Consider the following 21,712-nt stretch of genomic DNA (forward strand, 5'->3'; position numbering starts at 1 on the left):
ACCCTCTTATTAAAAAGCACTAGCTGGAGAGCGCTGCTGTCATTTGCATCTATGACTATTAATTTATATTGGGTATGACTATGATTAGATCTCTTTTACCATGAATTACAATGTCTAGTCAGTCCTTGATCTTTAAAGGTGCTCTGCATTTATGTTTTGCGGTCTCAGAAAGGGCTAGCGAGATACCATCCTGTTATATCATATTATGATTGTTTTGAGAAAGTGTTGTCATCCGAGATTATTATTATGGCTCGCTAGTTGATTATGCCATTGATATGAGTAAACATGAGACCTAAGAGTTATTGTGAATGTGGTTAGTCATAATCTTTGCTGAAAACTTGAATGCTGGCTTTACATATTTACAACAACAAGAGAAAACAGAGTTTGTAAAAGTTTTTCTTTATCACTTTTAGTTTGTCAACTAAATTGCTTGAGGACAAGCAAAGGTTTAAGCTTGGGGGAGTTGATATGTCTCCGTCGTATCTCCTTTTCCAAACACTTTTGCCCTTGTTTTGGACTCTAACTTGCATGATTTGAATGGAACTAACCCGGACTAACGCTGTTTCAGCAGACTTTCCATGGTGTTATTTATGTGCAGAAACAAAAGTTCTCGGAATGACCTGAAACTCCACGGAACGTCTATTTGGAAATAATAAAAAATCCTTGCAAAAGATGAAGACCAGGGGGGCCACACCCTAGCCACGAGGGTGGGGGTGCGCCCCCTACCTCGTGGGCCCCCTGGAGCTCCTCCGACCTCAACTCCAACTCTATATATTTGCTTTCGGGGAGAAAAAAATCAGAGAGAAGAATTCATCGCGTTTTACGATACGGAGCCACCGCCAAGCCCTAAAACCTCTCGGGAGGGCTGATCTGGAGTCCGTTCGGGGCTCCGGAGAGGGGGATTCGTCGCCATCGTCATCATCAACCATCCTCCATCACCAACTTCATGATGCTCACCGCCGTGCATGAGTAATTCCATTGTAGGCTTGCTGGACGGTGATGGGTTGGATGAGATCTATCATGTAATCGAGTTAGTTTTGTTAGGGTTTGATCCCTAGTATCCACTATGTTCTGAGATTGATGTTGCTATGACTTTGCTATGCTTAATGCTTGTCACTAGGGCCCGAGTGCCATGATTTCAGATCTGAACCTATTATGTTTTCATGAATATATGTGAGTTCTTGATCCTATCTTGCAAGTCTATAGTCACCTACTATGTGTTATGATCCGGCAACCCCGAAGTGATAATAATCGGGACCACTCCCGGTGATGACCATACTTTGAGGAGTTCATGTATTCACTATGTGCTAATGCTTTGTTCCGGTACTCTATTGAAAGGAGGCCTTAATATCCCTTAATTTCCATTAGGACCCCGCTGCCACGGGAGGGTAGGACAAAAGATGTCATGCAAGTTCTTTTCCATAAGCACGTATGACTATATTCGGAATACATGCCTACATTACATTGATGAATGGGAGCTAGTTCTGTGTCACCCTATGTTATGATTGTTACATGATGAACCGCATCCGGCATAATTCTCCATCACCGATCCAATGCCTACGAGCTTTTCACATATTGTTCTTCGCTTATTTACTTTTCCGTTGCTACTGTTACAATCACTACAAAACACCAAAAATATTACTTTTGCTACCGTTACCACTACTATCATATTACTTTGCTACTAAATATTTTGCTGCAGATACTAAGTTATCCAGGTGTGGTTGAATTGACAACTCAGCTGCTAATACTTGAGAATATTCTTTGGCTCCCCTTGTGTCGAATCAATAAATTTGGGTTGAATACTCTACCCTCGAAAATTGTTGTGATCCCCTATACTTGTGGGTTATCCCTAACAAAGTATGCAAGCTCCAGCGATTCATCTATGGACTGGTGCAAGCATCTCGGAGTTGGAGTATACGCTTTGATAAGTTGATCAAAGCATATAGTTTTATACAGACTTGCGGTGAAGCCTGTATTTACAAGAAAGTGAGTGGGAACACTACAACCTTTCTGATAAATATATGTGAATGACATATTGTTGATCGGAAATAATGTAGAATTTTCTGCAAAGCATAAAGGAGTTTTTGAAAGGAGTTTTTCAAAGAAAGACCTCGGTGAAGCAGCTTACATATTGGGCATCAAGATCTATAGAGATAGATCAAGACGCTTGATAAGATTTTTCAATGAGTACATACCTTGACAAGTTTTCGAAGTAGTTCAAAATGGAACAGTCAAAGAAAGAGTTCTTGGCTCTGTTGCAAGGTGTGAAGTTGAGTAAGACTCAATGCCCGACCACGACAGAAGATAGAGAGAGAATGAAAGTCATTCCCTATGCCTCAGCCATAGGTTCTATAAAGTATTCCATGCTGTGTACCAGACCTATTGTATACCCTGCCCTGAGTTTGGAAAGGGAGTACAATTTTGATCTAGGAGTAGATCACTCGACAACGGTTAAAATTATCCTTAGAGGACTAAGGAAATATTTCTCGGTTATGGAGGTGATAAAGAGTTCGTCGTAAAGAGTTACGTCCATGCAAGCTTTGACACCGATCTGGATGACTCTAAGTAACAATCCAGATACATATTAAAACTAGGAGCAATTAGCTAAAGTAGCTCCGTGCAGAGCATTGTAGACATAGAAATTTGCAAAATACATACGGATCTGAATTTGGCAGACTCGTTGACTAAACTTCTCTCACAAGCAAAACATGATCACACCTTAGTACTCTTTTGGGTGTTAATCACATGGCGATGTGAACTAGATTACTGACTCTAGTAAACCCTTTGAGTGTTGGTCACATGGCGATGTATGGGTGTTAATCACATGGTGATGTGAACTATTGGTGTTAAATCACATGGGGATGTGAACTAGATTATTGACTCTAGTGCAAGTGGGAGACCAAAGGAAATATGCCCTAGAGGCAATAATAAAGTTATTATTTATTTTCTTATTTCATGATAAATTTTTATTATTCATGCTAGAATTGTATTAACCGAAAACTTAGTACATGTGTGAATACATAGACAAACAGAGTGTCCCTAGTATGCCTCTACTTGACTAGCTCGTTAATCAAAGATGGTTAAGTTTCCTAGCCATAGACATGTGTTGTCATTTGATGAACGGGATCACATCATTAGAGAATGATGTGATGGACAAGACCCATTCGTTAGCTTATCATTATGATCGTTTCAGTTTCATTGCTACTGCTTTCTTCATGACTTATACATGTTCCTCAGACTATGAGATTATGCAACTCCCGAATACCGGAGGAACACCTTGTGTGCTATCAAACGTCACAACATAACTGGGTGATTATAAAGATGCTCTACAGGTGTCTCCGAAGGTGTTTGTTGGGTTGGCATAGATCGAGATTAGGATTTGTCACTCCGTGTATCGGAGAGGTATCTCTGGGCCCTCTCGGTAATGCACATCACTATAAGCCTTGCAAGCAATCTGACTAATGAGTTAGTTGCGGGATGATGCATTACGGAACGAGTAAAGAGACTTGCCGGTAACAAGATTGAACTAGGTATGATGATACCGACGATCGAATCTCGGGCCAGTAACATACCGATGACAAAGGGAACAACGTATGTTGTTATGCGGTTTGACCGATAAAGATCTTCGTAGAATATGTAGGAGCCAATATGAGCATCCAGGTTCCGCTATTGGTTATTGACCGGAGATGTGTCTCGGTCATGTCTACATAGTTCCCGAACCCGTAGGGTCCGCACGCTTAACGTTCGATGACGATTTGTATTATGAGTTATGTGATTTGATGTACCGAAGGTTGTTCGGAGTCCCGGATGAGATCACGGACATGACGAGGAGTCTCTAAATGGTCGAGAGGTAAAGATTCATATATTGGAAGGTTGCATTCGGACATCGGAATGGTTCCGATTGATTCGGGCATTTTTTTCCGGAGTACCGGGAGGTTACCGGAACCCCCGGGGAAAGATATGGGCCTTATGGGCCATAGGAGGGAGGCTAACCAGCCCACAAGGGGCTGGTGCGCCCCCCACAAGGGAGGAGGCTGAATTGGACTTGGGAAGGGGGCGTCACCCCCTATCCTTCTCCTACTCCCTCTCCTTCCCCTTTTCCCCCTCCGGTAGAAGGAAAAAAGGGTGGGGCCGAATCCTACTAGGACTGGAGTCCTAGTAGGACTCCCCTCTCCCTGGCGCGCCCCTTGTTGGCCGGCCTCCTCCTCCCCTCCTTTATATACGGGAGCAAGGGGCACCCAAAAGGCACAAGAGACAATCTCTTAGCCGTGTGCGGTGCCCCCCTCCACTGTTCAGACACCTCGGTCATATCGTCGTACTGCTTAGGCGAAGCCCCGCGCCGGTAACTTCATCATCACCGTCACCACGCCATCGTGCTGACGAAACTCTCCCTCGGCCTTAACTGGATCAAGAGTTCGAGGGACGTCATCGAGCTGAATGTGTGTAGATCGCGGAGGTGTCGTGCGTTCGGTACTTGGATCGGTTGGATCGCGAAGACGTTCGACTACATCAACCGCGTTACTAAACGCTTCCGCTTTCGGTCTACGAGGGTACGTAGACACACTCTCTCCGCTCGTTGCTATGCTTCTCCTAGATAGATCTTGCGTGATCATAGGCAAAATTTTGAAATTACTGCGTTCCCCAACACTACCCCCTACTAGTTTGGCCAACACCCTTTTGTCCTCATCTCTTATGCTTTGTCCTAGCAAACCACTTGCCATCTTTGTAAGGCAACTCTAGTGACCCCCCCCCCGGTCGCCGACTTTTTTTAGCGTCGAAACCCTAACAATAAGGCCATCACCAACCCTAAAATGGATTCTAGTCCAACCAATTTTCACCCCCTCTTATTCTCTGTCCTAACTTTGCCCTCCACTTTGACTCACATCTTCTCCCATGCTATGGTTCTCTCCACGATTACTTCTTCATATATTCAAATAAATATTTCCTCGCTTGATCTATATTCTTCCGCTCACACTACAAACACATTTATCTCTTTTCCATGTCGTCGACGTCGATGAATTCCAAGATAATACGATGACTTCATGCAAGGTACAAGATGTGCTATCATGACTCCGTGTGTTGTTGGTAGGGAGAGCACATACATTGGCTACTACTCATGCGATAGTCAATCTCATGGTGAAACTCCTTCGCCGTGTTGTCCTTGCTACTTTGCGAAGGATCCCTAAGCATAGTCCTGTTTGATGTATGTTCTCCCTGAGTTCACTTCCTCTTGTGCAATGGAGCAGTTCAAGGAATGCTTCTAACCAATTTGCAGCAACATAGATAGTCTCCCTTGTGTTGTAAGGAAAAAAGAAAACTTTGTGGATGGTTAACCCTACTAAAGAAGATGCAAAAGAGCCATCCTTAGTGTATCACAGAAGGTCGCAGCTCAAACATTTTCCAGTTTACTAAATTATAGTCCTGCCTTTCTAAAAGAAAGTCCTTTCGTCCAGATATATAAGAGGAATTTGATCCGTCAAGACAAGGCTTTGATCAACACTTAATTTTACACTTATGTATCTTATTTCACATATATTACTGTCATTTACTCATTTATCTTCAGAAAATATTTGCTTATTATTGCAGTTGTGATTCAGCATCACATAAAGTAAATATGAATGACCCTCATGGATTAGCTTGTCGCGGTGCGACAGCTTTGCCTCCCCCTCTTTCACCTATGATTTATTATCTGTTAAAAAAGCACATCTAAGTCCTATGTCATTGATCTTAGTCGAGATTCGTGTGGATATTTTCTTTTTCTTTCTTCTTTTTCTCTTTGTGCTTGATTCACTCACTTAGATATGCAATAACTAGGGCACATCTAGACACACCCGTATGTTAATGTGTTTGGGGTTTTCACCTATGATTTATTATGTTTGAAGAGCTTTGTACTTTCAGTGAAGTTTTATAATAGATCTAGGTCCTTCTACACACACAAAAAAAACTCGGGGACTTTAAAAACATTAGCACTTGTCATTTGATCAATAAAGCCCAAAACCTTATATACTTTGACAAGCAAAAATATGTCCTGTAAAACCGAGAGAAGAAAGTAATAATAACAAAAGAAAAACGAAATTTATGCTGCCGGTACAGAGACAGCATGGAAAAGCCGGCCGCGGGGCCCCACTCCCGCGATCTAAACAAGCAGAGAAAAACAAAGGAGGGCCCCACCGCGGTGACCCACCCGCGCCTCCCCTCCCCAACGTTTTTCTGCCCCTATTTATGCCCGAGACCTGCACCCCTCTCTCTCCTCGTGCCTCCCTCCACTGTCCCCTCCCCCACAACCTCTCTCTCCCCACCATCTCCTCCCCTGACTCTCAACAAATCGAGCGAAACTCCCGGCAAAATCCGACGAATTCAAGGCTTTCCTGACCGATCCGGCGCGAGGATTCCTCAGTTCGTCTTGGTGTGCTGTGGTTCGTCTTCTTGGAGCAGAGGCACACGGGGTGTGGGTGTTCTTGCGACATTTCGGTCGGTTCTTGGTGGCCGAGCCGAGGCTTTTTCCTCTCCTCCTCCGCGCGATTCGGCCGGGCTTCGTCGAGGGGGTTCCAACGCGGCCTAGATGGTGGCGAGGATGATGCGGTGGCCGCGGCCGCCCCAGGCGCGCAAGTTCCGCGTCCGGCTGGTGGTGCGGCGGGCGGAGGGGCTGCCGCCGTCCGTGGAGCCCGCGGGACAGGAGCAGAGGGTCGCGGCGGAGGTCAGGTGGAAGGGGCCGAGGGCGTCCGGCCTCGGCTCGCTGCGGCGCGCGGTGCGGCGCAACCGCACCAGGGGCGAGGAGCTGGCCGCCTCCGGGGCCGTGGCGTGGGAGGAGGGGTTCGAGAGCGCCGTCACGCTCGCGGCCGCGTCTCACCGGGAGGCGGCCGCGTTCCAGCCGTGGGAGCTCGCCTTCACCGTCTTCACCGTGAGTATCTCCTCTCCACTCCTTGCTGGAACTGGATTCCATTGCCTTCTCTTGATTGTTAATTATCTCATCCTTAGAGTAAAATTATTATTTTTCAGTTGCTTGAACGAATATTTGTAGTTGGTGGCCGTCAATGGATCAATCATAGCGTGCAACTGTATTCCTGTTAATATGGAGCAAAAACTGATAGTAACATTACACCTTATGAAGATATGGAGTATTATGTTTACCAGTAACGATAACTACAGTTGCTTTTCTGTGTGACCATAGTATCATGTTTCCTGCTCTCAAATAACCCCTTCCAGAATGAATTTATATTATAGCCTTGTGATCTAGTTGAATTTCACGATTACAAGTTCATAAGTCATAACCCTGGACACCATCCCATTTTTGGGCGTCACAAACAATTGCAAATTATCCTTAGCAAGTTGGCATATTTTCTTTTGAGTCATTTCTTACAGCCAGTTTGTTTGAGTGACTTCAGCAGGGAATCTGATATGCCTTGTTCTTCTTTTCCTCGTGGCAGGATGTGAACAAAGGCCCAAAGACTAAACCAACAATTCTGGGAACCGCTTCCCTTAGCCTAGCAGATTATGCATCAGCAGCCGAAGAGGATATTGAGATAATTCTCCCTTTGTCCGTGCCCTCTGGTGCGCCTGAGTCTGCTCCGTCCCTTCATGTGAGTTTTTGTTGTGAACAACAAGCTTCTAGCTAATGATTCTCGGCGTAAAAAAGAAAAACTCATTTTAATTGCCACCTGTGTGTCTGACATCCTCTTTTTCATTGCAGCTCACTCTGAGTATGGTGGAACTGAGAGCTCATCAAGAAACCTCTGACGCTTCACAACGGTCTGCTGTGGCCGCTCCGTTATCCCCGTCATCTTGTGATTCTGTCCCTGGAGGAAAAGATGAGGTTTCAGTCATTAAAGCAGGGCTAAGAAAGGTAAAAATCCTCAGGCATATAGTGTCAGCTCGACGGTCCAAGAAGACGTTCCAAAGCGATGAAGGCAGTGAAGATAATTGCTATATTCACAGTGATGGTACTGAATATCCATATGGTACCGAGCCTGTGGATGAAGATCTTGATGATAGAACACATGAAGATGAAGTTGCGGATTCAACTATCAGGAAATCGTTCAGTTATGGTTCACTGCAGTCTGTCAACCATGTTGGTGACCATGAGGACTGGGTCTATTACAGTCACCGGAAATCTGATGCCGGTTACCATGTAGATGAACCACAGTCATCAACTGCTGTGGGAACTGTGTTGCCAGCTGTAAAACGGAGTATCCTTCCTTGGAGAAAGAGGAAACTGGGTTTACGGTCACTAAAGGCTAAAGGTGAACCTCTGTTGAAGAGAGCAAATGGAGAAGAGGGAGGTGATGATATTGACCATGATCGACGGCTGCTAACCTCTTCCGATGGATCACAGGTAAAATTTCCTTTTTCTTTTCACTGCGTTAAAAAAATAATAATCAGCATCCTGTTCTTAGCCGAGAGGCCTTGTTTGTATACCACAGAACTGTTTTTGAATGTCCGTGGCTTTTGCTGAACAATATTTCTTTCAATTGCAGCGATCAAGAAGTGAAGATGGGTCAGTTCATGGTATGATGTCAGAATTTGGCGATGACAATTTTGTTGTGGGGAACTGGGAATCAAAGGAGGTACTTAGCCGTGATGGTCATATGAGGCTTTCTTCCCAGGTGTTCTTTGCGTCAATAGACCAGAGAAGTGAGCGGGTTGCTGGGGCGAGTGCATGCACGTCACTTGTGGCTGTCATTGCAGACTGGTTCCAGGCAAATCAGAATCTGATGCCTATCCAGTCGCAGTTTGATAACCTGATCCGAGAAGGATCACTAGAGTGGAGAAACCTTTGCGAGAACAAGACATACCGAGAGCGTTTTCCTGACAAGCACTTTGATCTTGAAACTGTCCTTGATGCCAAGACCCGGCCACTCACAGTCTCCCCCAGCAAGTCATTTATCGGATTCTTCGTACCCGAAGGAGCTGATGACATGGGAGGACTTGACTTCCTCAATGATGCCATGTCCTTTGATAACATCTGGGATGAGATCAGCCAGGCAGCAGAGGCCTCATCCAGTGACAACCCTAACCTATATATAGTGAGCTGGAATGACCACTTCTTTCTCCTCAAGGTTGAGCGTGATGCATATTACATCATCGACACGCTTGGAGAAAGGTTCTACGAAGGATGCAGCCAGGCCTACATTTTGAAATTTGACGACACCACCATGATTCACAAGGTGTCCGGCGAGAAGAAGGCGCAACCTAGCCCCGACTCAAGCGGGCCGCTGAAGGGTTCTTCAGCGAGCTCCTCGTCGGGGCAGGACAGCGAAGACGACGACGCCGAGGAGAACGTACTCGTGTCGAAGGGCAAGGAGTCGTGCAAAGAGTACATCAAGAGCTTCTTGGCGGCCATACCGATCAGGGAGCTACAGGGGGACATCAAGAGGGGAACGGTGGCATCAACACCGCTGCACCACCGCCTCCAGATCGAGTTCCACTACACCGAGGCGGTCCCGGCAGAGGTTGCCCCGCCGCCTCAAGCCCTCGCCATCGAAGCCCCGTTCGAGTTCTCGTGGCCCGAGCCACCGCCGGCGATGGAGCTCGCCCTAGCACCCGCGGTCGCCGTCGCATAGCTTGCCACTGCGCTGGCTGAGTTTTTTCCATGGAGGGGAACCTACTCGAAGATTTTGCTGCCTTTTTTCCCCCTGTACGTGCTCGTTCATGTCTAATATGACCTGACTAGTATAGAGTTCCTGTCACAGGCATCGGAGCCAGCCGCCTGCATTTGTACAAAGAGGCGATTGCTCCTGCCTATCTTGTATTAACCGACCGACCTTTGTAATCGCGCATAACCCTTGTACTAATCGATGAGGAATGCCATCATGTTACTCAAGTTTTGACCTTGTTTCTGTATGCAAACTTGGTGCGAGGAGCAGAGATTGCTGAAACTCTGAACCGTCTGTCGATGCTGCCTGAAAATGACTGCCCCCTGAAAATGACTGCCCGTTCTTGCTGAAATGCTGTTGCTGAAACTTTTTTGGCTCGTGCCGGTGCTGTGGCTTCTTGGTTTACCGGAACCAAAGCTGTCACCAGCGTGAAGTACATCTTCAGTGAATGCGACACACGAGCTGCTGCGAGATGTGGATCAAAAGCGTCCTCCAATCTTTTTCTGGATCGTCATGTGATCTCGCCAACTCGTGATACTGTTAAATGGCAGTTGATTCTTTTAGGCACCTTTTGATGAATACCGGCAAATTTGGAACTTTCGCTAGAGAACATTGGTATCGCGGGCCTGAGTTTTAGTTTGTAGTGGAGTAACTCGTTTCGTCACATGCTGACTTTTAAATAATTTTGCCGCTAGAAAAACCTTTGATTTGTCTGAATATAATAGTGCGTTTGGAAAATTGTCATAGTCGTTCATACTTGGTCAGAATACGATTAGCTCACGAGTGATGTAACAGCCAGGACACGCATAACCGAGCTGGGCGGCCAATTAGTGCTCACAATGCATGTGCTGGAGAAGGAATATAATGTTATTTTTCTCCCTAGTTTTATATGTTTGAATGTCCCCTTCACAATCTTTCTATAGTTATTAAGCTGGCATAGTACTAGTATTTACTATTTTGTGAGCGACTACGACCTCTTGTCCTGTGACATAGGCACCATAAAAAATGATAGACAAATTTCTAAGAAGAGAGCACACAAGAAAACCATGGCATGCCTAGGAATTGGGTACGTCATAATCATTTCACACAGGCTGCTGCCTAGCTGTACAAGTGCTTCTCATGAAGCAAGCTTACCAAGTTAGCAAGTTTCGGGCATAGATAAACACCCATATTTCAGGGTGCTAGGTTCAGCTAAAGATGACTCGGTTAAGGACACAGATCAGACACAAGCTCAACAACTCCCCGCATCGACGCATCATTCTGCATAGAGTTGAATCACCATAGACATATGATGTAAGAACTGGGAACTAAACAAGGTGTATAACCATGATAAGTAAAGTGATTGCACTGTGCAAAACCATATCTCACCAGATAAACAATGTCAAATGCCCCGGAGTAATCTTTCAGAGATTTCTCGATGTTTGTATTCCTGCAAAACCGGTTCTTTCTCAATTGATGCATAAATCTGAAGGAAACTGAATCTCATCACTTGCACCTGCTATTAAACAGGAATTGAACAAAGCAGCTTGCTTTCCAAAATGAACAGTTGAAGTTTGATAAGAAGAATATACGGTTTCCTTGGTTAAAATGGTTTATTTAATGTTGATTAGTCACATGGAGTTCCATGTGACGTGATCAAATTTTGGCTTGCATTGGTTAAAAGGAAACTGGTACAGCACAAACATCGGCGTTCTTGTGATTGCTAAGCTTTGATGCAACTGCAAAGAAACTATACTTTAAAGAAAAGACAGCAATTTATGTCCAGAGCTTGTGAAGTATACAAATCTGCAAAAAATTAATGAAGATGACACGTCTAACTCACACTTCTGGTAACAAAATAAGCTACTTATATTATATGACAAGAGTCAAAAGACAAATGGGGAGAAGTTCAGCTGGAATTTTGGAAAGTAAGTCATGGGTAGAGCAAAGTCAGGATTATATAAGCTTAGAATACGTCATGGGTAGAGCAAAGTCAGGACTATATAAGCTTAGAATACCCCCCCCCCCCCCCCAGAGTATACAATAGAAAGAAAATGTATATGACCCATTCAATTGTTTAGTAATTTACTCGGTTCATCGCAATAACTAATCAATTTCAGTATCAGCAGGAGTTATCCTCACATTTTCTAAGTAAATTCTATATATTGCAAATGACCAAATCCATCGAAATAGACTTGACAACAACAACGACAACAACAAAGCCTTTAGTCCCAAACAAGTTGGGGTAGGCTAGAGGTGAAACCCATAAGATCTCGCAAACCAACTCATGGCTCTGGCACATGGATAGCAAGCTTCCACACACCCCTGTCCATAGCTAGCTCTTTGGTGATACTCCAATCCTTCAGGTCTCTCTTAACGGACTCCTCCCATGTCAAATTCGGTCTACCCCGCCCTCTCTTGACATTCTCCGCACGCTTTAGCCGTCCGCTATGCACTGGAGCTTCTGGAGGCCTGCGCTGAATATGCCCAAACCATATCAGACGATGTTGGACAAGCTTCTCTTCAATTGGTGCTACCCCAACACTATCTCGTATATCATCATTCCGGACTCGATCCTTCCTCGTGTGGCCACACATCCATCTCAACATACACATCTCCGCCACACCTAACTGTTGAACATGTCGCCTTTTAGTCGGCCAACACTCAGCGCCATACAACATTGCGGGTCGAACCGCCGTCCTATAGAACTTGCCTTTTAGCTTTTGTGGCACTCTCTTGTCACAGAGAATGCTAGAAGCTTGGCGCCACTTCATCCATCCGGCTTTGATTCGATGGTTCACATCTTCATCAATACCTCCATCCTCCTGCAGCATTGACCCCAAATATCGAAAGGTGTCCTTCTGAGGTACCACCTGGCCATCAAGGCTAACCTCCTCCTCCTCACACCTAGTAGTACTGAAACCGCACATCATGTACTCGGTTTTAGTCCTACTAAACCTAAACCCTTTTGATTCCAAGGTTTGTCTCCATAACTCTAACTTCCTATTTACCCCCGTCCGACTATCGTCAACTAGCACCACATCATCTGCAAAGAGCATACACCATGGGATATCTCCTTGTATATCCCTTGTGACCTCATCCATCACCAATGCAAAAAGATAAGGGCTCAACGCTGACCCCTGATGCAGTCCTATCTTAATCGGGAAGTCATCAGTGTCAACATCACTTGTTCGAACACTTGTCACAACATTATCGTACATGTCCTTGATGAGGGTAATGTACTTTGCTGGGACTTTGTGTTTCTCCAAGGCCCACCACATGACATTCCGCGGTATCTTATCATAGGCCTTCTCCAAGTCAATGAACACCATATGCAAGTCCTTCTTTTGCTCCCTATATCTCTCCATAAGTTGTCGTACCAAGAAAATGGCTTCCATGGTCGACCTCCCAGGCATGAAACCAAATTGATTTTTGGTCATGCTTGTCATTCTTCTTAAGCGGTGCTCAATGACTCTCTCCCATAGCTTCATTGTATGGCTCATCAGCTTAATTCCACGGTAATTAGTACAACTCTGAACATCCCCCTTGTTCTTGAAGATTGGTACTAATATACTCCGTCTCCATTCTTCTGGCATCTTGTTTGCCCGAAAAATGAGGTTGAAAAGCTTGGTTAGCCATACTATCGCTATGTCCCCGAGACCTTTCCACACCTCAATGGGGATACAATCCGGGCCCATCGCCTTGCCTCCCTTCATCCTTTTTAAAGCCTCCTTGACCTCGGACTCCTGGATTCGCCGCACAACACACATGCTGGTCTCATCAAAGGAGTCGTCCAGTTCAATGGTAGAACTCTCATTCTCCCCATTGAACAGCTTGTCGAAGTACTCACGCCATCTATGCTTAATCTCCTTGTCCTTCACCAAGAGTTGGCCTGCTCCGTCCTTGATGCATTTGTGGCCAATATCCCTCGTCTTCCTCTCTCGGATCTTGGCCATCTTATAGATGTCCCTTTCGCCTTCCTTCGTGCCTAACCGTTGGTAGAGGTCCTCATACGCCCGACCCCTTGCTTCACCAACAGCTCGCTTTGCGGCCTTCTTCGCCATCTTGTACTTCTCTATGTTGTCTGCACTCCTATCCAAGTATAGGCGTCTGAAGCAATCTTTCTTCTCTTTAATCGCCTTCTGGGCATCATCATTCCACCACCAGGTATCCTTATCTCCGCTTCTCCTTCCCCTGGACACTCCAAACTCCTTCGAGGCCACCTTACGAATGCAAGTCGCCATCTTCATCCACACATTGTCCGCATCCCCTCCTTCCTCCCAAGGGCCCTCCTTAATGACCCTCTCCTTGAACGCCTGAGCTACCTCCCCCTTGAGCTTCCACCACTTCGTTCTAGCGACTTTGGCACGCTTATCCCGCTGGACACGAATCCGAAAGCGGAAGTCAGCAACCACCAGCTTATGCTGGGGTACAACACTCTCTCCAGGTATCACCTTACAATCTAGGCACGCACGCCTATCTTCTCTTCTCGAGAGGATGAAATCAATCTGGCTAGAGTGTTGGTCACTACTAAAAGTCACCGGATGTGATTCTCTCTTTCTAAAGAGGGTGTTAGCTACAATCATGTTGTAGGCTAGAGCAAAGCTTAAGACATCTTCTCCTTCTTGATTCCTGATGCCATAGCCAAAGCCCCCATGCGCCCCTTCAAAACCTGTGTTAGATGTACCCACGTGGCCATTGAGGTCTCCTATGAAGAGCTTCTCACCAATCGGTACACTCCTAACCATGTCTTCCAGGCCTTCCCAGAACTCCCTCTTGGTGTTCTCATTGTGGCCTACTTGCGGGGCATACGCGCTGATAACATTGAGAACCAAGTCCTCAACTACCATCTTGACCAGGATAATCCGGTCCCCACGTCTCTTGACGTCTACCACTCCATACTTGAGGCTCTTGTTGATCAAGATGCCTACACCATTTCTGTTTGCAGCTGTCCCCGTGTACCATAGCTTGAAGCCGGTATCCTCCACCTCCTTCGCCTTCTGTCCTCTCCATTTGGTTTCTTGGACGCAAAGGATATCAACACCTCTCCTCACCACTGCATCAACTAGCTCCCGGAGCTTCCCTGTCAGAGACCCTACGTTCCAGCTACCTAAGCGAATCCTCCTAGGCTCGGCTAGCTTCCTTACCCTTCGCACTCGTCGAGTCAAATGCGAAGACCCTTGCTCATTTTCCACTACATCCGGGCGCCGATGTAGCGCGCCACTAAGGATGCGACGACCCGATCCTCGCTCACTTGCCACCGTATCCGGATCAAGATACGGCGCGCCACCTGGGGGGTGACGGCCCGGCCCTTGCCCATTTTCCACCACACCCGGGTTCCGATGTGGCGCGTCGCTGAGAGGGTTACGCCCCAACGAAAATCTATTGGGTTTCATCTCCAACGAAATAGACTTGACCAGAATAAAAAATATTATGTGATTATTCTCAATATGTTTAATTGTAATTCCTTTGAATGAATCAAGCAAAAGGCAAGCAAATTGGAAATTCACATACAGGAATCCAGCAGCAATCCTGTTCTCGTAGTTTAAACCATCAGACATTCCCAGGTCTCCAATGTGATCTCCAAGTAGCAACACGTTGGTCCTCTTTTTCACCAATGAATAGTCATCAATAGAACCATTTGGATCTCCCAGACTGTCATGCACTGGAGCTGCCATGTCCAAGGAATGCTCATTTTTGTTTAGAACATGAATTGTCTTCCCTGCATTAGACATTATTTAGATTGTATGAGGTAATGAGAAGGTTAGAAAAATGCATACATGGCGTAAACAAGTGTTATCATCAGTTTGAAAAGATTGTTTATGGAAAAGGGATAAAGGGTATCCATATGAACGGAGATACACAATACAAATAAAGAGTGGTCTTTAGACAAAGGTCCAATGAGACAATCAGGTAACAGCAAACCAACAACCGTACTTTTGGATCTTAGAGATTTCACATGTCACATATTTTCATAAAAAAGGATTTGTTCAATGTAGGACAACTGCATGAAACTACTATTTTTTACGAGTTGGATATTATGAACATATATATCCTGCATTCACATCTGGTAGAAACAATCCACGAATCATAGACACCTGTAGAGGATTAAAAATCACCTTTAAATGCTACAAGACAACCCTCTTCATTAAAGACCATTCTATTGGACACAATCTTGATGTTCTTGAATGATCGGTGGAGTTTCTGCCGGAAGACCTAAAAGGTAGAGCAGGCGTGTCATCTGCAACGAAGTTCGTTCAACATTTGGTTTCGTTCCTTTTAGAACTTACCTCCTCAATGATGTCTGCAAGTCCAGCCGAAAATACTAGCACTGGAATATCTCTAGCCTGAAAATTATATTTAAAGGCTTTATCAAACACTTATGTCTTAATTGTAGCCATAACAACAACAGTTGCAGGGTTTTATTAGACTAGCCATAACAGAGGTTCATTCTTCATATCTCCCGAAAATGTTGTAATCTCAGGCAAGCCAACTTGATCTACCAATAATATCACTTCATTACCAACATATATGCAAGAAAGAAAAAATTGAAATAAGCGCCGGAAAACTCCAGGAAACAACATATTCTTTGTTGCCTAAAATAACATGTGCCTAGAATATGAAAGATTCCATCCAATGATATAAACAGAAGACGGGAAGGACAAGAAACAGACTAAGGGAAAATTACATAACCGCAATTTAGGCTCTCTTATGCTTGTATGAATGTGTCTAATAGCTTCAGGAGGATGACTAGTTTGCTTCTCAAATCCGAAGTCAAACTCGCTGAAACGCGAGAAGATGAATTCCACACTCATATGCACAGCCAAAAGCAGCCTATGGTTCTTTTTTCACTCAGCACATGTATTCTTGTGGATACAAGTAATCACTCAACAAAAGAATCCAAAATAGCTATCCAAATGGTTTATAAAAGGGAGTGATGTTTGTTGCCTTCCTATTCGACAAATTCATCACGGGGATTTTTTTTCTCTTACACAACAAAATAATTACCGATGGACTTAACCGTACTAAAATAACCAGGGACAAAAGTAAATATGCATGTTCCGGATGAGTACACCATCAAACGCTTGGTCACTAAAACTGGAACACTAAGCAAACATTGGAAAGGAAATAAAACCTCCAAAAATTCAAACAGCTCCACCACTCCATCTCGAAAAGCAATTGCAGCATCGGCCACCGATTTCTTTATAGCTTCTTGTGTAAGCCCCCCTTCAATAAGGAGACCGTGAGTCTTCCCCCACCTGTAGCAAGTAATGAAATCAGAGGCCAAGGTACACTACACAGAATCTCTAATTGAAATGCATATTTTATTCGAAAGTGAAATCGTATACTGGATAACAGATCAATGGCATGAAAACATCAAAAGCGAATCAAGAAAACTACCATAAGAAACATTACTATTTCTGTTGTAAAGGGTTTCACATATATAAATACAAGTACATATTTAGTAATGTGCATTTTTCTTTGAGAGAACTGTTTATGAAACTGATCACACATGAATTGGCGTCTGCTAACTACTAGAAGGCAGCAGAATACAAAATAGAATAATATGCAATATACTGATACAAAAAGCTATTATGCCTGACAAACCATGTGGGTCACAAGAAAACTATCTTTAAAGAACGACCAATGTACAAGCACCACCATTTGACAAAAAAGACTTCAGAACTAAACAATCATGTATCCAACATGTCATTGGACAAGCAGAACAGACACTTTCAGTGTTCACTTTACACGCTCCACATTTTGCTGTGGAAGACTTCCAACTACTACTACTCACCATTCTTCCATGAGCTTGGCCTTCTCCAGCACCGGGATGTCGGGGTTGATCTCGATGGGGTGGTAGTGCTCGAACAGTGCCTCCCTCTTGGAGTCGAACTCTTCATTCCCCTGTCTGAGCAGCCCATGGCTACCTACGACCACACACACACACACGCATGCCCTCAGGACAATTCAACCTCCGAAATCCTAAGCTCCCAAGTCTGACGAGAAATCAGCAGAAACGAGGGGCGTACTCTGGCCGCGGGAGCCGTCGTACCAGTACCGAGTGAGCGTGCCGTCGAAGTCGGCAATCACCTACACCAATGGAAGACCCTAGTTAGAAGTGCAAAGCCATAGGTAGATGCCACGGAGGCGGTGAGACCGACGAGGGAGCGGACCTGCAGCTTAGCTGGGCCGGCGGCGCGGATGGCGGCGACCTTGCGAGCGAGGGCGTCGGCGTCGGCGACGACGGAGTCGGGGGTCCCGACACTGGAGGAGGACATGGAGGCCGGGAGGCGGAGGGGAAGGCGGCGGCCGAGGTGTGGGGAGAGGGGCCGCGGGGTCGTAGGGTTGCGGCGGCGAGGGGCGCGGGAGAAGAGGCGGCGGAGGAGACGGCAAGGGGATGGGGAGAGGAGCAGTGGGCTCGTCATGGGCCTCATTTCGAAATGAATGGGCCGGAGCAGCACGAACCCCTGCTTCTGTTTGTTCCCCTTGGCCTTGGGAGAGAAGAATGTCGTCGGCGGCGCTCCGCCGCCACCTCCTCCGCCTTCCCGCCCGCCGCCGCCTCCTCTGCGCCTCCTCCTCCTCCTCCCCTCCCTCGGCGCCGGACCACGGGTGCCATGGCTCCGCGGCGACGGAGGCGGGGGTGGTGGAGCTGAACCCGCCGCGCGGCACCAGGGACTTCCCGCCGGAGGAGATGCGCCTGCGCACCTGGCTCTTCGACCACTTCAGGGAGGTGTCCCGGCTGATGGCGTTCGAGGAGGTGGACTTCCCGGTGCTCGAGTCGGAGGCGCTCTTCGTCCGCAAGGCCGGCGAGGAGATCACGGAGCAGCTCTACAGCTTCGAGGACAAGGGCGGCCGCCGCGTGGCCCTCCGGCCGGAGATCACCCCGTCCCTCGCGCGCCTGGTCATCCGGCGAGGGACCTCGGCGCCCCTCCCGCTCAAGTGGTTCACCATAGGCCAGTGCTGGCGCTACGAGCGCATGACCAGAGGGAGGCGCCGCGAGCACTACCAGTGGAACATGGACGTCTTCGGCGTGCCCGGCGTTCGCGCCGAGGCCGAGCTTCTCCAGGCCATTGTGCTCCTCTTCGAGCGCCTCGGGGTCGCGTCCTCCGACGTGGGGATCAGGCTCTCCAGCCGGAAGGTTCTGCAGGTGGTGCTCGACATGTACTCCGTGCCGCAGCACCTGTTCACCAAGGTCTGTGTGATTGTTGACAAGCTGGGGAAGATGAGCAGAGACGAGATTGAGAAGGAATTGGTCTCCACTGGGCTGCCATGTGAAGCTGTGCAGGGCATCATTGATGTGCTTTCTCTGAAGTCACTGTCTGAGCTCGAACAGGTGCTGGGCTCTGGTGCTGCTGAAGCTGTTGCTGACCTGAAGAAGCTCTTCTCCTTCGCCGAGCAGTATGGTTACGCCGATTGGATCTGTTTCGACGCGTCGGTTGTTCGCGGCCTTGCGTACTACACGGGGATCGTGTTCGAGGCTTTCGATAGGCAAGGGGAGCTGAGGGCGATCTGCGGTGGGGGGAGGTATGATAGGCTGCTTTCAACATTTGGAAGTGAAGATGTGCCGGCCTGTGGGTTTGGGTTTGGGGACGCTGTTATCGTCGAACTGCTGAAAGAGAAGGGTCTTCTGCCTCATCTGTCGCCCCAAATAGACGACATTGTCTTCCCATTGGATGATGAGCTTCAGGGACCAGCATCCTGTGTCGCATCCTCTCTGCGGAAGAATGGCAGATCTGTAGACCTTGTGCAAGACAAGCGTCTGAAATGGGTGTTTAAACATGCGGAGAGGGTAAATGCTAGCAGGCTGGTTCTGGTTGGGAAATCTGAGTGGGAGCGAGGCATGGTTCGTGTGAAGATTCTGTCTACCAAAGAGGAATTTGAGGTCAAGGCAGGCGAATTACAGTAATTGCTAGCCAATCTGGAGGTTTTCCTTCCAAACCTTGCCCATATTTTCTTCGTTTTTGTTGTCTACCGCTGTTAGTCCTCCCTTTGCAACATTTTAAGCCGTGCCTTTAATGCCATATTATAGAGTAAATATCATGGGACCATGATAGTTGAGGCTTATGTTAAGATAACCGCAACTCCAAGAAATAATCATGTAGTATTGAGATGCATATTATATTCATAAGTCGAATTGTATACTGGACAACTGATCAATGGCATGAAAACATCACGAGTGCGTTAAGAATACTACCATGATATGCATTTTTATGTCCGTTGTAAACAGTTTTGTAGATCTAAATACAGATAGTACATGTTAATGAGAGAATTATTTGCGAAATTGATTGAACTGCCTTGTGCTAACTACTAAGTAGCAGAATACAAAATAATACACAACACCGATACAATGAGCTAATATGCCTGATGAACTATGTGGGTCACAAGAAAGCTAGGCTCTAAAGGACAGCCAACGTACATTCACCATCACCCGACAAAAAAACTTCAGAACTAATCAATCATGTATCCAAGTTATTATCCCATTTATCATGTTTCGGATATATAAATATAAACATGTATTGACTATTGTGCATTTTTTAGAGAATTAGTTGTAAAATTGATGGCACAAACTACTAGCAGGTAGCAAACTAGCAGTTAGCATCATCACTTTAGTACTCTGGAACTCGCAACCTTGATCACATGACCCCATGCTTCGACCCAGATACAAGCACCAAGCATTTGAAACTCATATGCTTCAACCTTCAGGAATGCAGACCTTTACAAAAGACTGAATCGATATGGCGACATATTAGATAAGCAGATCAAACAATATCGGCGTTCACTTCGTACGCTCCACCCCAGCCCATATGTCAAACCCAAGAAGATATGTTCACTTCAAGGGTTAACCATAACCATACACTGACTTGTACGTTAAATGCTCTAGCCTCTAGTAGTAACAACATGGATGATTGCAACGATCATGTTTTTCGATAGCACTATCGATGTCGAGATCTTCTGACAAGGAATGTCGATTTGGTTGACAGTGGTTTCAAAACTGAGACGTTGCGATAGCAAATCAGTAAGCCAACTCTGGAAGGTTACTAATTCAACAACAACAAAAAAGACTGGAAGGTTACTGACGGTACACGAAGCACGGTCAACTTGATAACGAATACTATTCCTGCAAGAAATCGCAAAACAAGCAGAAATTACAGTTTTGAGAATAAGTATATGGATGGTTCTGGTGGCGGTCTTGATGGTAGATGTAGCTGACACTTGCGAAGATTCACAGGTGGCACCGGTGGCCAGCGTTAACTAAGAAAAATCCAGTCTAAACTGTAGTGAGTTGTGTTGTACATAAAGGAGGGACAGGGGGCGCCCAAAGGGAATGAATACCAAGAGACTTTCAGTTCCAGCACCTTTGGTTTGCCCCTTTCTTTCTTTGATCGGTAAGCCCTCCTAAGTCCCCCTCTTTCTAGTCTCAAGTTTCTAAAAAGGAAATCTCGGGCCTTAAGAAAGGATCAAGAGCCACGTGTCTCCCTCGTCTATTACTCTCTTCCGGTGCGTTCCCTTTCGTCGTCACAACGTGTTGTTCCTTCACGCAGGTCGTGAGCAGAGGCTGGTGGATGATGGCAACATGTGATGGCCGGCGAAGGAGGGACATCGACGGCATTGTCTCGAGGGATCAACCTAAACCTTGTGCTTGATCATCCTTTATGGCTTCACCAAATGTCCTTCGCCCTTGAACTATGGCTGTGATAACCTGGGAAGGGAAGGACATGTCAGGAGCCTCCACGATTAGGGGGCCGGTCGCTGCTGTGACGATGTGACCCTTTCTTTGTGTCGGCCTGGCTCCGCTTCAAGGCAAGGATGCTACAGATTTCTAGCAGGAGAACGAGTGAGAATAATGGGGCACGAGGCATGGAAAATTAGTCCAGCAAGGCTCGGTTTGTGGTTGTTAAACTGTGGTGTGGTGCTACTTTTTATTATGCATATATAAATGCATAATTTGCCATGGAAAATTAGTCCCAAAAGTATACAGGCAGAAACAGGTTGAGCAAATGGGATTGTGATAGACCACTGCAATGTCAAACACACTCTAAGCCTTCCAAGCTGATGGTTAAATCATTTTGTTCTGGAATCGACGTGTGGCGAGAGGTTTCTGGTAGTTTTTATCAGCTCCCTGGTCTTTGTGTTTC

At 46.2% G+C, this 21,712-nt stretch overlaps 3 protein-coding genes across 3 annotated transcripts; 2 read left to right on the top strand and 1 right to left on the bottom strand.

Moving 5' to 3' along the window:
- Window positions 1-6,250: 6,250 nt before the first annotated feature.
- On the top strand, window positions 6,251-9,820 carry LOC109775565 (uncharacterized). Its single transcript, XM_020334299.4, has 4 exons — window positions 6,251-6,901; window positions 7,428-7,580; window positions 7,691-8,332; window positions 8,475-9,820. Exons 1-4 carry the CDS (start codon window positions 6,563-6,565, stop codon window positions 9,558-9,560), a joined length of 2,220 nt encoding a protein of 739 aa, XP_020189888.1. The 5' UTR covers window positions 6,251-6,562; the 3' UTR covers window positions 9,561-9,820.
- A 790-nt stretch (window positions 9,821-10,610) lies between these two features.
- LOC109775567 (uncharacterized) lies at window positions 10,611-18,020 on the bottom strand. The gene is made up of 9 exons (XM_020334301.4): window positions 17,750-18,020; window positions 17,606-17,666; window positions 17,371-17,503; window positions 16,708-16,831; window positions 15,863-15,919; window positions 15,692-15,788; window positions 15,087-15,294; window positions 10,962-11,022; window positions 10,611-10,853 (listed from the first exon to the last, which is right to left on the bottom strand). The coding sequence occupies exons 1-9, from the start codon at window positions 18,008-18,010 to the stop codon at window positions 10,800-10,802; spliced, it is 1,056 nt and encodes a 351-aa protein (XP_020189890.1). The 5' UTR covers window positions 18,011-18,020; the 3' UTR covers window positions 10,611-10,799.
- A 61-nt stretch (window positions 18,021-18,081) lies between these two features.
- Window positions 18,082-21,535, top strand: LOC109775566 (histidine--tRNA ligase, chloroplastic/mitochondrial). Its single transcript, XM_020334300.4, has 2 exons — window positions 18,082-19,500; window positions 21,119-21,535. Exon 1 carries the CDS (start codon window positions 18,082-18,084, stop codon window positions 19,480-19,482), a length of 1,401 nt encoding a protein of 466 aa, XP_020189889.1. The 3' UTR covers window positions 19,483-19,500; window positions 21,119-21,535.
- Window positions 21,536-21,712: the final 177 nt, after the last annotated feature.

The sequence above is a fragment of the Aegilops tauschii genome, chromosome 5 (genome assembly GCF_002575655.3).
Source record: "Aegilops tauschii subsp. strangulata cultivar AL8/78 chromosome 5, Aet v6.0, whole genome shotgun sequence".
NCBI lineage: Eukaryota > Viridiplantae > Streptophyta > Magnoliopsida > Poales > Poaceae > Aegilops > Aegilops tauschii.